The 16,819-nt window shown below is 27.2% G+C and overlaps 1 protein-coding gene across 1 annotated transcript; it reads left to right on the forward strand.

Moving 5' to 3' along the window:
• The first annotated feature begins 4,306 nt into the window (after nucleotides 1-4,306).
• Nucleotides 4,307-11,478, forward strand: LOC112719967 (amino acid transporter AVT1I). Its single transcript, XM_025770731.2, has 4 exons — nucleotides 4,307-5,106; nucleotides 8,827-9,060; nucleotides 10,121-10,494; nucleotides 10,746-11,478. Exons 1-4 carry the CDS (start codon nucleotides 4,920-4,922, stop codon nucleotides 11,262-11,264), a joined length of 1,314 nt encoding a protein of 437 aa, XP_025626516.1. The 5' UTR covers nucleotides 4,307-4,919; the 3' UTR covers nucleotides 11,265-11,478.
• Nucleotides 11,479-16,819: the final 5,341 nt, after the last annotated feature.

Below are 16,819 nucleotides of genomic sequence, written 5' to 3' on the forward strand. Positions count from 1 at the left end.
CGTTTGGAGCTCCAACCATCAGATATAGCAAATAACTTTTAACGTGTTTCTTTTTTTTTTATATCTTGTTTTTCATAATTAATAAAAATAATTAGAGTTAAATATTATATTAAAATATTTTATTGTTTTAGATAACAGTAAAATTGTAATTATAGTGATCATAGTGGTGGTTGTAATTATGTAAAATGAACGTGATTGAATAGTAATAAAAAAATAATAGAAAAATTTGTATTTTTGAAAAAAAATAATTTTGATAAAAAATTAAAATAAGATAAAATAAAACATCTAAAATAAAAATAAAATATTTTAAATATTAAAAACGAAACTAATATTTAATTTAAATATTAGAGATTAAAATAGTATTTTATTTAAATAGTTAAAATAAATAAATGTTATATCTTTCACAAATCGATTTATTTATAAACCGGCCCAACCAGATTTATTTTACTATAACAAGGTTACAATAGTGTGGCACCTCTTTTAACTTTCAATCAATAAAAAATACACATATTCACAAGATATTTGGTGTTTATGTAATGGGTAAAAGTGAATCTAATAGTCCAACTGAATATTTATTATTAATAGTAGAATTTACTATAAATAAATATATGGTAGTAATGTAATCAATTATAGCCAATGGGTTATAGCTCAAATGACATAGTCTTCCCATACTCAATTAAGAGATTGCGGGTTCGAGTCTCCTATCTTTGGTAAAAAAAAAATGTAATCAATTATAGATCAATTTTGTAATTGAATCATTTTTCTTTTTGGAATTTCTTCTATGAAATTATTCCCTTTTTATTTCTTTTTCTCCTACTTAATTTTTTTTTATGATTCTCTCATATTTTTATTAACTTTTTTTTATTTTAATATCATTTTTCTTATAATAGTGTTTTATTAACCACCGTTTTTAATTTTTATGGTGATTTGTTGAACTCAATTAAAAAATAATTTGGTACAATTTCAAAATGTTATGATAATTTGATGGTTTATACAGAAGCATTAATATCACAAATCCTGAATTATTGCTTCTAAGTTTTGTCAGTGAATTAAAAATCCATATTCAGACAGAATTTTTTTTGTAAAAATCCCAAATCTACGATGAAAACTTAGTTTAATGTAAGAATATGTGAACTGAAATTAGAAGATGAATAGCAACCATATCTAAAATTTCATGTACAAATCCACTAATTTTAGAGTAGAAAAATATAGAATCATAACAAATTCAGAAAATCAAGCATTTTCAGATTCAGATCAACTACTCAACAGACATTCAACAAATTTAAAAATAGAAACTCTAGATCCACAATTGGAGTTTCTAGATCTGTTACGAATATCCCTAAATGTAAGAACAATCATTTTAAATAGCTATATTTTAACAATGAAAGATTTAAGTATTGATAAATTGATCATAGAAGAATTAAATAAACTTTATATCCATAAAAGATGAATTATTCTCAACAAAAATATCTAATTATTAAATTTTTGTTGACTTGTTCAAAACACACGTTAAATTCTAAAATTAACTTTATCACCAATCATCTTCAACCTTCAACCTCCTAATATGCCTTACTCTGAATCGGAACGCCCTTGCGGTATCACAGATTAATGCTCGAATGCGCTTGTGGTGTCGTAGGTCACAGATCAAAGAAATGAGCTTGAATCTGATGTCAAATGCACTAGAATGGTCAATGGCGGTGATGTCTTTGCTTTACGACGTTGACATGGAGGAGGAGGTAGTAGTAACAAACAAAGATCACTATTTTGGAGGAGGATGAAGTACAACAGTTCTTGTAGTGCTCTTTCAACAAACAGGATTTGGTGTCTACCAGGATATACACATCTATTTTAAGGCAAGAGAACGTGTTCACCCTTACATCAAATATTGCTCTATCATCACTCTTGTAGGAGATAGACGAGAAGGATAATAAATACAGTTCCACTAGACAAACAATGGAGAATCTGAATAACTTGATCAATGGGTGAAAAATTTGGCCCAATAAAATAAAAAAATACTCCACCCAAATTACCCAACCAAAAAACTCTATTCAGTAATTCAAAAATTTTAACGTCAACAAGGACCCTCATCGGCGTTGCTACTTGGCTTTGCCACACACCGTCACCGTCGCTCACTCCTAATGAAAATAACCATCCACTTAAGGATAAAAATAATCATTCGCATACCTAATGAATTGAACATCCAGCATATTTTAATTATATATAACTAAACCCAATTCAATCAAAATAATCATCCACATAAGAATTAAAATAACCATCCACATACCTACTAAAATGACCATTTTGAACTGGCTATTGAAGTAACTTCACTGAAAGGTCGTGTTGAAAACAACGCAACGACTAAACGATGAATTTTAATGAGTTATGGACAGCATCTCCAACAACGACAGCAAAATCAGGAGCGAATTCCGTCACACACTCTACAATTCCCAATAACAATTACCTTCAACTTCGAATCTAGATCGTTGTCGCACAGCCCCGGAGAAACACAAATTGCAAGGCGAAAGGGTGATAGAGGCTGGGAGTGGAAGGTCGGATGGAGCCACATCCCTCTGTCAAAAATGCTCATTGCCAACAATCTTATCTTGTCTGCCACGACCGGAAGAGGATGATAGGCACTAATTCCATATACATATGAGGAGAGAGTTCGCACTAACAGGGGTGATGGGTTAAGGAAAAGGTTTCGGCGTGTCGGTCGGAGACTGTGGCGGCGTCGATTCGGCCGGCAAGAATTGCAGCGGCACGAGGTAAGAACCAGAGAACGATGACAGCGAGAACGCATATTAGAGATTATGGTGAAATTAAAAATAATTGTAAATAGTGTGAATACGTTTAAATGCTAATCCTAATTTTTAAAAATTTAAAATTTAAAACTAAATAATTAATGATCTAATTTTTAATTTTAATTTTACCTTTCTTTTTAATCTATTATTCATATGATTCACAATTATTATTATTTTTTTATACTTTCTCTAATAACAATCACATTTTTCCCTACTACTCGACAATACTATTTTGTTCGGATCTCCAAATAAAGGATCATAATGTATGTTCTCTGCTTCTTTAATTTATTATGCAATACCTCTAGTTTTAATTCTAGATTTAGATGATTAGAGTTTATTGATGATTTGTTACCAAGTGTGCATCTAATTATGTATGATCTGTTTTTGTTGCATGTATCCATCTTGTTACATGCGCTTCACATATGAAATGAATGTGTTTATGAATCCTTTGTAAACTATGAAACAAATTGATGGAATTTCAGTCTCTAAGTAAAAATCTGAAATGTTTTTTTGTTTTTTTTTTTTCAAATTCACGTTGAATTAAATTTCAATTTAACTATGAGATTCAAGCTCGTTTCTTTAACCTGCCATTGCAAGTGGGATAAGAGTGAGGCATAATAGGGGTTTGAAAATGATGGTAGGATTAATTTTTTAATTTGATGTGTTTTTTAGATTGAGTCAACAAAAATTTAACGATTGAATATTTTTGTCGAATATAATTCATTTTTTATAAATATAGCACTATTTTAATTCTTTGGTGATCAATTTTATCAGCGCATAAATCTTCCATGATCAGAAATAATAGTTATTTATTCTTATTTTAAACACATAAAAAGTCTAATATTTTAAAAAAAATAGAATCCTAGTGGTTATCTTTATTTTAAGTAATAAAATAGAAATAAAATAAAAAATATTATTTTAAAATTAAATTTTTATTTTATTAATTATAATTAAAATTTATAATTTTTTTATAACTTTAAATACAAAATTATCAGTAATAAAATTACATATCTATTATTAACTAGTAATAAAATTTACTATAAATACAAATGATAGTAATATAATAAACTTGGATAAATTTAATATTGAAATCATTTTTCTCTTTAGTATACTATTTCCTTCTATAAAATTGTTCCCAACTTATTTTCCTCTATCCTACTTAATTGCATCCTTAATTTTCTTATATCTTTCCTATTTCAATATCCTTCCTCTTACAGTGCATTTGGAGCTTATCTTCAATGTAGACTTTTGCAGATTTGGTCCAAACCATGTGAACCCTGCCACTTGTTTTAATTTCTTTAATTTCCGTTAATTTTGCCAACCATTCTTGCTTTCTTTTATTGCCATCCAAATAATAATAATAATAATAATAATAATAATAACAATAATAATAAATTATTATTGTTATTATTATTATTATTATTATTATTATTATTATTATTATTATTATTATTAATTTTCCCTCTTACTTTCTTATTTACCATTTCAGATCCATACGGTTTTTTATTCCCACTTTTACTTTAATTTCTTGAGATTGTTTTCAATTTTTTTTATTCCTTTTTAAAAAATATAAAATATAACATAAATTAATATTTTTAAAAAACAAAAAATAAAAAAATTATTTATATATTAAAATTAATTATTAATATATTTATGTATAAATACATATGTGATTTAATTTATTTTTAATGTATATTTATATTCTAAAATTAATTTTAGTGTACTCGTATCATATTTAAAAAAAAACTTATTATTGATACAGAATCTCTTTTATATTAGGAGTGGTTCAGGTACCATATACGAAGGCCAAACGCGATGGGTCCAGAGTAGATCTAGGACAATGAAAAGAAAAATAAATAAAAAATAAAAGAGTAATTTAATTTAATAATTAATATAATTGAGTTCCCTAATAACTCGTTTATTTCACCATCTAGTAGCGGGTAGCCTATTGTCTTGCATATAAAAATAAAATTGATAGAGGAAAGAAAAGAACTCATCTTTGTGCGCTTGTTCCTTCATTCTATCATAAAAAACACACACAGTGTGTGTGATTGCAGTGATCGATCACAAGCACACAAATTAAATCTTTTTCATTTGTTCATTACTGTTATCATCATTATGGCTAGTGGTGGTGATGATGGAAAAAACTCCATCACCATACCCCTTCTGGGTGATGAAAAAGTAGAACAGAGAAGCTTCTACAATGGAGATCAGCTACCTAAATCTGCCGATGATTTAGACTCAGTTCATGTTGGTAACACCTCCTTTTTCAAGACCTGCTTCCATGGGATTAATGCAATTTCAGGTTACACTTCTCTCTCCCTCTCTCTCTGTGATTAAAAAGAAACTAATTAACAAGATTGCGATTAGTGGTTAAGATATGACACAAAAAAGTAAGGCATATTTTTAGGCCTTTTCAAAAAGGTGAAAACTAATATAGTTGATACAAAATTTTTTGGTCATCTTTTTACTTTTATTTGTATATATTGTCTCCCATCAAGAAAAGTTGTATGCATGTATGTGTTTCTAAATCTCATTGAATCTCTCATCAATCGCTGTTGCTGGCACAAGATGATGTTGTCTCTTCCCATTTCATTAACCTTTGCTGAGATTTTTGTAGCTTTATCATGAGAGATGAGAGACCGCGTGTATACACACTTGAGTTTTGACGTGATTATCAAAGTTAAAAAGTGTTTCATGTTTTTATTTTTGATATAGGTACTAATTTAAAGAATGAAAATTTTTTAAATATTTATAAAATATCAGTATTTTAATCATTTCAATAGTTAATTTTAATTAATATATTATATGCCGGAAATTCTTTCAAAAAATATTTTTTATACTACTATAATATATAGACACTGATATAGATATGAAACACGATACAACACGAAGATACACAAATTTAAAATTTTTTATAATATAGAAACACAGTATATATATAAAATATAAAATATTTTTTAGATAAATTATAATGATATTTTAATATTTTTAATTATATAATGTATTTAAAATATATTTTGTTTTAATAATTAATAATATATAATATTTTTAAATTTATTTTAAGAATATGACTAAACACGTTGACACGTGATAGTATTTAGATTTGTCTAAGTGTATTAGAAAATTTTTTTTATTTTTATTAAAATACGATTGGACACATAAAACACGTATATCAGACGAATATCAATAAATATTGTATCCAAAATATAAATTAGAAAAGTATCATGCTTCATAGCTTTGGAGTCTATCTTTGCTCCAAGATGGATGGTACTATATTTTGAATTATTGTTGTACTCTTTATACAGGGTTGTGTCATTATTGAGTTTAAAAGGGTAGGTGGGGGATGGAAAGATGGAAGACCTTGTTCCTATACAAAACAAATGAAACAAATTAAAAGTAATTGTTATTGTGTCTAAAAATGGAAATATTTTGTAATTAAAAAAAATTAATAAAAAATAATTAAAATTTATCTTATTTATTTTATTTAATATGTATTAATTTTAATAATAATTAATAAATATTAAATAAGATAAAATATAATTATTTTTTAAAAATAAAATACTATTTTTAGTTTATAACGTTTTGACTAAATTTTAATTTGATCTATAATATATTTTAATTAAGTGTTCTATTTTTATCTTAAAAAAATTTAAACAGGTTTAATGTTGTCTTATTATTAAATTTAATACTAATAATTAATAGAATGTGTGATTTAGATGTTAATAACATTATTAATTAAGTCGTATCTTTTTTTTATGTATTAAAAAAATATAATCAAATTTTTTTTGTAAAATTTTGTCTCCTTAATTTTATTTTTGTACAAAACTACAAATCTTAACAATCAATCATCACTTTAAAATCAAAGGATGGTGGATCAATTTTACTTACCTATTGAAATCGAATACTATTAACTGTTTAATATGCAAATTGTTTGTATCAAATTTAATGGAAAGATAATATTGGACATGCTTAAAACTTTTTTTAAATTAAAATAAGATGTTTTAAAAGTTTTTGATACTGAAATAAGACATTTGAAATGTTAGGAACCAAATTAAAATTCAACCCAAACGTTAAAAGTCAAATAATACTTTTTTTTTTTGTCTTCCTAGCATTATTAATCTGAAAAATGGTGTTTAGTTTGTTAAAAAAATAAAAATTAATATTTAATTTAAAATATAAAATACAAAATTTTTAAATATTTAAAAATTTACTATAAAAAATAAATTTAATTTAATTTAAACATCAAATAATAGATATTATAAAATTCACTTAAATTAAAATATAATAAATAGATTAATCATCTTATATATACATAAAAAAATTAATTAAAAAATTAATTATTAATATAAAATATATATTAAAAAAATTAAATAATATATATTTATAAATAAATATTTTAATTAATTTAATAACTAATTTTTGTATATAAATAATATTTTTATCATTCCATATATAGTCTAACATGCTCTAGAAAGAATAATTGAGTTTCACATAAAGAAATCATATTTAAAAAATATACAAGCCTTTCAGATTAAGAATAATTATTCTTTATTTGCAGCTATATTAAAAGTAGTACGAGATCCAAGATCTTATGTCTGTTAGATGTGAGTAAATTACGGTACTAGCTAGTTTGTGTTTGAGGTCATGAGATAGTCTTCTCTCTTCTATGATTTATATAAAACTAATATATACCTTTATAAACGAAATATTTTTTTATTAATATAAACACTATTTTGTTTAATAAAAGTATTAATAAATAGATGTGTAGCAAATTAACTAAAGGATATTACAATATAATTTTTCTACTGAATTCAACGGCAAGATGTGAATCTGGTTTCTGCACTTGAATACAAAAATATGGCAGGTCGATGTCAGAATATTTGTTTTATTGCTATTTTTTTAAGCTGTCAGGATATTGGTGTAAGTATTCATAATATGTTTGTGCTCTTCTGATTATTATTTTGACACACACTGTTTCCTATTTTATGTTATTTAAACTTTTTTATTAACATGTTCATAATTTAATGTATTATTAAACATATGAATTTACTCAGATGCAACTCCATAAGTTTTTACAAAATAATTATCATATACAAGGGAACAATATTAGCGAAATTCTTGGCGGAAAGTGGCTTTATGGTGTGTAAAGTATTGTAGACATAATATTTGCTATTATTTTTATTATTGGTGAAAAAATTAAAGTGTTCGGCAAAAAATTGTCATCCTTGTACATGCTTTAGAAAAAATTTCAAGTGTACTAAAAATACCAGTATTTCAATTATTTTAACCATTTATTTCAATTAATATATATTTTTTATAATTCAAATAACAGTTAAAACAACTAAAATATTAGTGTTTTCGGTACACTTTGAAACTCTTCCCATGTTTTATTCTTTGTTATTTATTTATTAAGTATTTATTCAGGATTCACATTATTGAATGAAGTTTCGTAATGGATTCAATCACTACTTCTGTGTCAAACTGTCAATGTTATACATTCCAACGTGTCAACTACTTGCATTAACAAACTTTTGGAACATTACTGAATGTTCTAGAAATGAATCATAACAAGTGATATGATAGATGAAACATGAAACGTTCATATTCAATTAATCATTTCACCTTTGAATTGGCCACAAAATATATATTAATAAAGGATTTTTTTTATAGATTTTATATGGTTAGCGTTATCTGATCTTTGTTTTAAAATAATATAAGTTCAACTAAATTAATATACCTAAACTAAAATGAAGTGTATTTTACATAAAGTTCAATTAATTATTTTACGTGTATAAAAAAAAGTCATTAATCAATTATTATTTATAAATATGTCTTTGACATATCACAAAAATTTTTATTATATTATTATAAATAAATTTGATTATTAGTATTAAGTTTGATTTTTCTGTATACGATAATTGGTTTGATAAGTAATTTTTGTTGTATTTTTAACATTTTGATTCAAGTTATTTCCAAAAGTATTGGATGAAAATATTAACAAAGTTTGATGGTGTGAATGAAGGAATTGGAATTGTTTCAATACCTTATGCACTGGCTTCAGGGGGATGGCTAAGCATATCACTGCTATTTATGATAGCAATTGCTTGCTACTACACTGGCTTATTGGTAAAGAGATGCATGGACATGGACCCTCATATCAGAACCTTCCCTGACATTGGTCAACGTGCTTTTGGAGACAAAGGTAGATTAATGGTCTCCATAGCCATGAATTCAGAGCTCTACCTTGTTGTAACAGGTACTATTATTATGATTACTATTATTGTTAAAAGCCAACACAATAAATATTAAGGTGCATTTAGTTTTAGTTTAATTATTCGGCTAATCTTTATAACTTTATCGAATTTTTAATTAGATTATTATATTTTTTTAGTTAAATTTTTATATTAAATCATATTTTATAATTAAGTCTTTGTTATAATAAAAAATTAAAATTATAGAATATTTTATTAAACAAAATAAATATGTCTAATACTTAATATTCTATTTTGTTTAATAAAATATTTTGTTAACAGAAATATTAGGGGTTAGCACATTTTGTGATTTATAGTCATTAATCAATTATTATTAATATTAATATTTTTAATGGTGTAAAATTTCATCTAATAGTATGAAATTATACATTCTTTTTTTGATGGTTAAATATAGACTAAATTTTAATAAAAGTGTTGATCCATGAGACTTTCTCTTCTGTTAAATCTAACTTTTTACCAAGATAAAAACTTAGTTACAAAATCTGATATGATATAAACTATCTAATTAAAAAAAAAAGTATAAAAATTTAATTGAAAATCGGTAAAATTAGATGGAGTAATTAAACTCCTAATTTTTATCTCCGTTAGTTTTTATTGTTTATGCCAATTTATTATTAGGTCACTATATTTTTAAAGTTTTCATTTGGATCTTATACCAATTTTAAATTTGTAATTAGATTTTTTTAACAAGAAACATTACAAAAACGTTTTCAATCTCCGCCACTAGAAAATATGATTCAATATATTCGGTTAAGTTAAAGGTTTTTGGGATAAAAAGAATGTGATCACAAATTTAAAACCGTTATAGAGATCCAACTAAAAATTTTTAAAGTGTAAAAGCTCAATTATGAATTTGAGAAAATTTTGAATACTAATAAAGTAATTTAACCTTTTTAACATTTTATAAAAAAAAGAAATTAAAAGATATTATTATTATTATTATTTATTTTTTCATAAAATTCTCAAAACAGAAAAAATAAAAAACAAAAACGTAAATCAAATACACCATTAATTTTTGGTTCTGACCACCATGATTGTGGACAGGTTACCTCATCTTGGAAGGTGACAACCTTAACAAGCTAATTCCAAACGTTGAAGTAAACCTTGGAGGGCTTGTGATTGGTGGAACAACAATCTTTGCAATACTAGCAACAATTGTGATCTTGCCAACAGTGTTGTTGGAGGATCTTAGCTTGTTGTCTTATGTTTCTGCTAGTGGCGCTTTGGCTTCCACAGTGTTCTTGCTCTCTCTGTTGTGGAATGGAACCATTGATGGGACAGGCTTTCATGGAAAAGGTACAGTTTTCAGGTGGAGTGGCATCCCTGCTGCAGTTAGTTTGTATGCATTTTGCTACAGTGCTCACCCTGTTCTTCCCACACTCTACAATGCCATGAGGAACAAGAATCAGTTCTCAAGTGTAAGTACAAATCATTTTTTTTTACGGAAATGTTTGGTAACTAAAGAAAATCAGCCAAAAACAGCCATAAGTTGCCTTATTTAGCATTCATTAATTGTTGCGACAATTAATGAATGCTAAATAAGGCAAGTTCTGGCTGTTTTTTTGTCTCTCTAGCATTACCTTTTTTTTAATTGTATTCTTAACATGGTTGAAGAGAGCATAGTTGGTTAGTTATGATTTTGATATTGAAATTACTATGGCAATGGCAGGTCCTATTTGTGTGCTTTCTAGTGTGCACTCTTGGTTATGCAGCAGCAGCAATCCTAGGGTACCTAATGTTTGGAGAAGATGTTGAATCACAGGTTACATTGAACCTTCCAACAGGGAAATTCAGTTCACAAGTTGCAATATACACAACCTTGGTGAATCCAATAGCCAAATATGCATTGATGCTAACCCCAATTGTGAATGCAGTAAAGAACAAGATCTCATGCAACTACAGAAAAAAGAGGCTCACACATGTTATTGTTAGTACCACATTGCTGATTAGCACTCTTGTTGTGGCAGTGGCAATTCCCTTATTTGGCTACCTAATGTCACTTGTTGGAGCATTGCTAAGTGTCTCAGCATCAATCCTTGTCCCATCCGTATGTTACTTGAAGATTTCTGGAGCTTACAAGAGATTTGGCTCAGAAATGATCATAAACTATTCAATTATTGTGATGGGTGTTACTATTGCGATTGTAGGCACTTACACTTCTCTTGTAGATATAATTCAAAATTTGTGAATGTGTTTGGTAAGTGTCTCGAGAGGGAAGATACAAAATCGTCCATGATAAGATAGAAATGTTCTTTCGGGATAGTTATCAAACATGTACTGGAGTATGGTTTTCAACATGTTGGGTGCTACAGAACATGGAGCTTTGGTTGTTGGCCTATAAACAAGTACTGCTTTATTTGTTTGTAATTTTGTGCGTATAAAGATGTTGTATGCTTCTGTTTGTACCTCAGCTTGCATGAACATTTTAAAGGTTTGCCGCTGCCTAATGGATTGCTGTATGCACATGGTGAGATTTAAATCTTTGATACCTGCTTAAGCGGATGAGTGGGCTGACCACTCGATTATCCCAACATGGTTTTTTTTTGTAAGGTTTAGTTTAGTTTAATTCTTTCATATGAGTATCTCTTCTTGTCATTTTTAAGTTTATAAGTTTGTGATATCTGTAGTGATTATGTACTCACCAGCCATTCTAAAGCTTACATCTGGCCGGAGAAGGTTTTGATTAAGAAAACATTCTGATTTAAAGTTAAGACTATTTTAAATGTTAACTAAGAGGGTAATTTAACAATTTTTAATGTAGAATTATTTAGATAATTCCATAACACAAGAATACAATTTAAAATTGAGGATCAAGTTAGCTTAGCTGCATCCAGCCATCCACCAATCCCACTTGCAAACATTGACTGTGGTTGCCGTCTCCACCTCCGCCATGCTTTGTCTCTGCCAACCACCATCAACTATTACTATTCCCCCTCCCCCTCTTTTTTGTTTTTTTCCTTACGCTACACACTCGTTACACTCGGACAGATATTAAAAACAAGAGAAAAGGACAAATCGATCCTTGATTTTTGGGTCTGCAGTGTGAGGATTTAAAAATATATTTAAGTCTTTGAACTCTTCAAAATTTAGATATATCGATTCCTGAGTTTAATTTGTCCAATTTTAAAAACTTTCATTTGTATCAACCAGTTTAGTAGTACAACGGGAGACCCAGGTGAACACGAGGGATTAATATATATAGGTTTTGAAAAAGTTAGAAACTTAAATGTATTTTTAAATTTTGTAGGACTTAAATGTCTACGGATCAAAAGGTTAAAGACTTATTTGTTATTTTCTCTAAAAACAATCATCCTTAGTGAATAATTGGATATCAATATCAACTAAGTATAAAATACACATTTAAAATAAGCTAAAATACATATATAAATATATAATAACTGAATTTGATGATTAATTTTGACGTACAAATAATATTTTAACATTAAAAAAATTCTATATTTCACTATTGGGATTCGAACTCTAGTGTAGTTTTTTTTTTTTAGTTAATAACTTTCCTTTTCCTTTTTTTGTTTCGGACCACACAGTACACTAAGAAGGACATTTTAACGAGCTCTCAGAAAAGGAAATGAATTGCCATATGTGCTGGGTTGTCTTCTAGTTTGGGCTTTAGCCCATCTTATGGCCTCCATTTGTGAATTGGGCCCCTTTGTTCCTCTATTTTCTGTGAGCGATTTGGGTTTTCTTCGGAGAAATATAAGATGGGGTTCTACTAGGGGGCTGCTTCCGGGGCAGGGAATGGTTCAGGCTTTGGGTAGGGTTCTGGGCCTAGCCCAAGACCAAAAACACAAACAAAGAAAAAAATGTTTAGCTAACAAAATACATGTTAAGATTAAATATACAAAGTTTGTATAAAAATATACAAAGTTTAAATGTTTAATGCATTTGTTGTTTACTTATTAAAGTAAAAGTTTAGAAATTTCTATCAATAGTAACTTTAGGATACATGTTATTTATAAAAAAAAGGCATGACAAAAAAACAAAAAAAAAAAAGGTCAACGAAAAAAATTGATTTAAGAGATTATCATGTATTATTATATATTTACAAATTTTGATCATTATTATTTAAATATCAAAATAGATGCAAATTTAAATTACAAAAATAAAAATCTATGAATTTAAGAAATCATTTCCTTTTTCAATATTATGTTATTTCAAACATTAATTTTAGTTGCAAAATAATACATTTCAATAATTTTTAGTGAGCAAATTAGTCAAATTCTTAATGATAATAAGAATTTGAATTCATAAGAATTAAAAAAACTGTTTTTTTTTTTCCATCTGAAAAAGGGAAAGAAATAAAGATTGAGAGAAGAACTTGTTGATGTGAAGGAATTGAAGAAGGAGATACAATGATTGAAGCTTCCACAACGAGTCAAGTAACACAAAATAACAAATTAAATTAAAAAAAGCTCACTACTTAGTACTTACTATACAACAAAGATTTAGAAACACGCACGTGAAGAAGTTGGGTAAGGTATGAAGACAATTTTCATCATGAATGTCACACTCTGAAAAAGGTTACAAGCCGTTTTCTGCCTAAAACAAAAGAGGTTGCTTTGTCCATTTATCTTATCTAAGATATGAAACCAAATGGACCCACTTTTTAATTAGGTCATGAAATGAGATGAGAGCATGATTCATTGATTCCTATTTAGTAAGCAACATTGCACCTACAAGAATTGAACAACAAGTTATATCATATACTACTTTGTACCACTCACAAGTGACAAGGGGACAATGATCTTATTAGGTAGAATGTACGAACTTATGTTGTATAGATACATAGAATTTGTATTGGCTTGTTTGAATTGTTAGGTTTAAAATTGTGATTTGACTTATTATTAATACAAATGTGATTTTAAATTAGTGTAATATAATTATAATCAATGTATGGATTCATCAACCGATATATATTCTATATCTCTCATTCTCTCTTCTTCTACTTTGAATGATGTTGATAGAGCAATTATCATCATTTTCTTTGATGTGACATACAATCTCACTGTTCTTTCTTTCTTTCATTGTTCATGGTTTTTGTACCATTTATATTTTGTTTTAGTAGTCTCTCACTTTCTACGTCTTTAGTTGTAGTTTTCTTTTCTTTGTCCAGGTTTTAATTTTAGGTAACAATATAAATTGGTCTCCAATTATTTTTTAGTAGTCACTTTAATTCATCATCTTTATTTATTAGCTATTAGTCTCTAAACAAATTAAATCATGAGTATTTTTAGTAATAATATGTCAAAAGTTAAATTAAAAACATCACCACTTTATCAGGAGCATGGTTGTTCAAGATCAGATTTGACCCGAAATTTAGTCTAAATTTAAAGCTTATTTTATTAGGTTCGAATTTATTATTTTTGTTTGGTGTTATTTTCGAGTTGGATTTAAATTATGTTTTGGTTCTAGTCCAATCCAAAGTTTTTTTTTATAATAAAAATATTTATTTTAAAATAAAATTAGTAATATCACATTATACTTTTATATTTTAATTCATATTTTTAAATATTATACAATATTATGTTTATTTTAATATAAATATAATATAATATTTGTTAAATTTAATTTTTAAAGTAAAACTTTATTACTTTAATATATAAAATTTATAAATTTATATATATTAATTTTATATCGAGTTGACATCCTAATTTATTTTAAGCTGTTTTTGGCTCAGATCAAAATAAATCTGATAGCCTTTTAAAATTAAATCTGGATCTACTTAAACCTAGTTCACTCATGAACACTCCTACCTGGGATGAGAAAAAAACTCATCCGAAAATAAATCTCCCATGGTTTTGTAATAATTTTGACATACATTATACCATCCTAGCACATTCCAATAAATGACGGTGCTATATGATTTTCCAAATAGTCTTTGGTATATATAGAAGGCGGAGCATCAATTTCTTGCAATTCTGATGTCAATGTGCTGTTATAGCCTCAACGCCACTACTTTTTTATTTTTTACAGAATATAATATTTTATTAAAATAATTGTACTTACAGATAAAAAAAATTAAATCTTAAACTAAAAAAAAAAAAAAACAAATAGATATCCTGTATATTGAAATAAAATTTAAAAGTGAATCAAATATTAATTATAAAAAATTTGTAAAGATAAGAATAAAGATAAAATTGAGTTTATTTAGTTCTTTTTTTTTTAAATAAAAAACTCAACACAGTAAGATGGAGCATTTAAAAAATCCAAAATTATAATACGAATAAACATTTAAAAAAATCGTAGTTATCTCCGGCATTGCCATCAACAACTTGATAGAACAAAGTCAATCCACTCTTTGTAGTTCCTAATCGGCATGTTTCCTAATTCCTGAAAATCCTGTTACGGTTTACTTCTTGGACCATTTAAGAAAAAAAGTTTGTTTGAAAATTTTTTTAAAATGTCTCCAGTCTCCACTAAGTTTCGAACCAAGAACCTTGGAATAAAAACAATTTTCACTTGCCACTCAACCATTGCACTTCTTAATTTTATATGTGACAAATATTAATTATATAGTATACATAAATATCTAATTTAATTTAATTTTTATTTTTTCTTTTTTCAAATTAATTATATTTTAATTATATACCATTATATAAATATAAATTTCACTAAAAATTTATTAATCTGCTTGATCTATTTCAATGCTAGTATTGTGATTAAGGTTATTTATTTTTATATTAGTGTTAAAATCTATTGATATTATAGTTAGATGATAGGCTTTGTGAATTAATTATTTTTTTTATATTAGTTATTTTTAGAAGTTGGACTTGATTCTTCATAAAATGTTAGTGAAGATATGTATTTCAAATTTTAATTTTAAGTTCTTAACTATTTTATATTTACGTGAGACCGATTTTACCGGTTCAATCAGTAATTTATCGGTTGAATTAATAAACCAGTGAACCAGTAGCTTGACCGGTTCGATCACCGGTTCGGTTCTGACAACTATACCTGGAATAGACCAAAGTTTATTATAGGCATATAACCAAGCACACTACACCTACCGCGTGAATTCACAGGCAATGAATAAGTGAAAATCATTCTCAATTTCTTTTTTACATAAAACACAAATTATATCCATGTGATCAATAATGCCCAATTTAATCAATCTTTCCTTAGTATTGACCCTACCAACTAACACAAATAAGGTGAATAGTTCAACTCTTGGCGAGTCTAGTGAAACTATAACTCATAATGTCCTCCGGGAGAGTCTCAGCCTGCAAAACCTGCACAAATGAGTTAGTAGAATAAACTCCTGATCTATCAAATTTCCATACTATTCTGTCCTCCCTCTCACTTGTTAACCTGACAGATTGTAGAACTCCATGAAGTTGGTTAACTAATTCTAACTTCCATTAGAATAGTACCCTTCTCCAATGAAAGTTCCATATCCACTTCAGCGCATCCCAGAACCCACAGTCCCCTATTACAGATCCGACTTGGATTGAAACCGAGAAAAGCCTTGGAAATACATCCTGCAACACACCACATGGTAGCCAATTATCTTCCAAAAAACGAATTCTTCTACCATCTCCTAGCTCTAATGATAACCATCTGACCATCTTATCTCTCGCTTGCTGGTCTCTTATCTGTAACTGACAAATGTCCCTCCACAGACCCTTTGTTTTAGGAACCGACTGACAAGAAAGATGGACATTTGGATTCAAGTCATTGCAGGAGCACACAATTTTCTTTCATAATGGGTAATCCTCCTTTAAAAAT

The sequence above is a fragment of the Arachis hypogaea genome, chromosome 11 (genome assembly GCF_003086295.3).
Source record: "Arachis hypogaea cultivar Tifrunner chromosome 11, arahy.Tifrunner.gnm2.J5K5, whole genome shotgun sequence".
Lineage (NCBI taxonomy): Eukaryota > Viridiplantae > Streptophyta > Magnoliopsida > Fabales > Fabaceae > Arachis > Arachis hypogaea.

What these genes read in the sequence shown, in the direction of transcription:
- LOC112719967 (XM_025770731.2), top strand. Translation starts at nt 4,920, where the DNA reads ATGGCTAGTGGTGGTGATGATGGAAAAAACTCCATCACCATACCCCTT. An exon ending in TGGGATTAATGCAATTTCAG is followed by an intron (nt 5,107 to 8,826) that starts GTTACACTTCTC and finishes GTGTGAATGAAG; the next exon opens with GAATTGGAATTGTTTCAATA. An exon ending in GCTCTACCTTGTTGTAACAG is followed by an intron (nt 9,061 to 10,120) that starts GTACTATTATTA and finishes GATTGTGGACAG; the next exon opens with GTTACCTCATCTTGGAAGGT.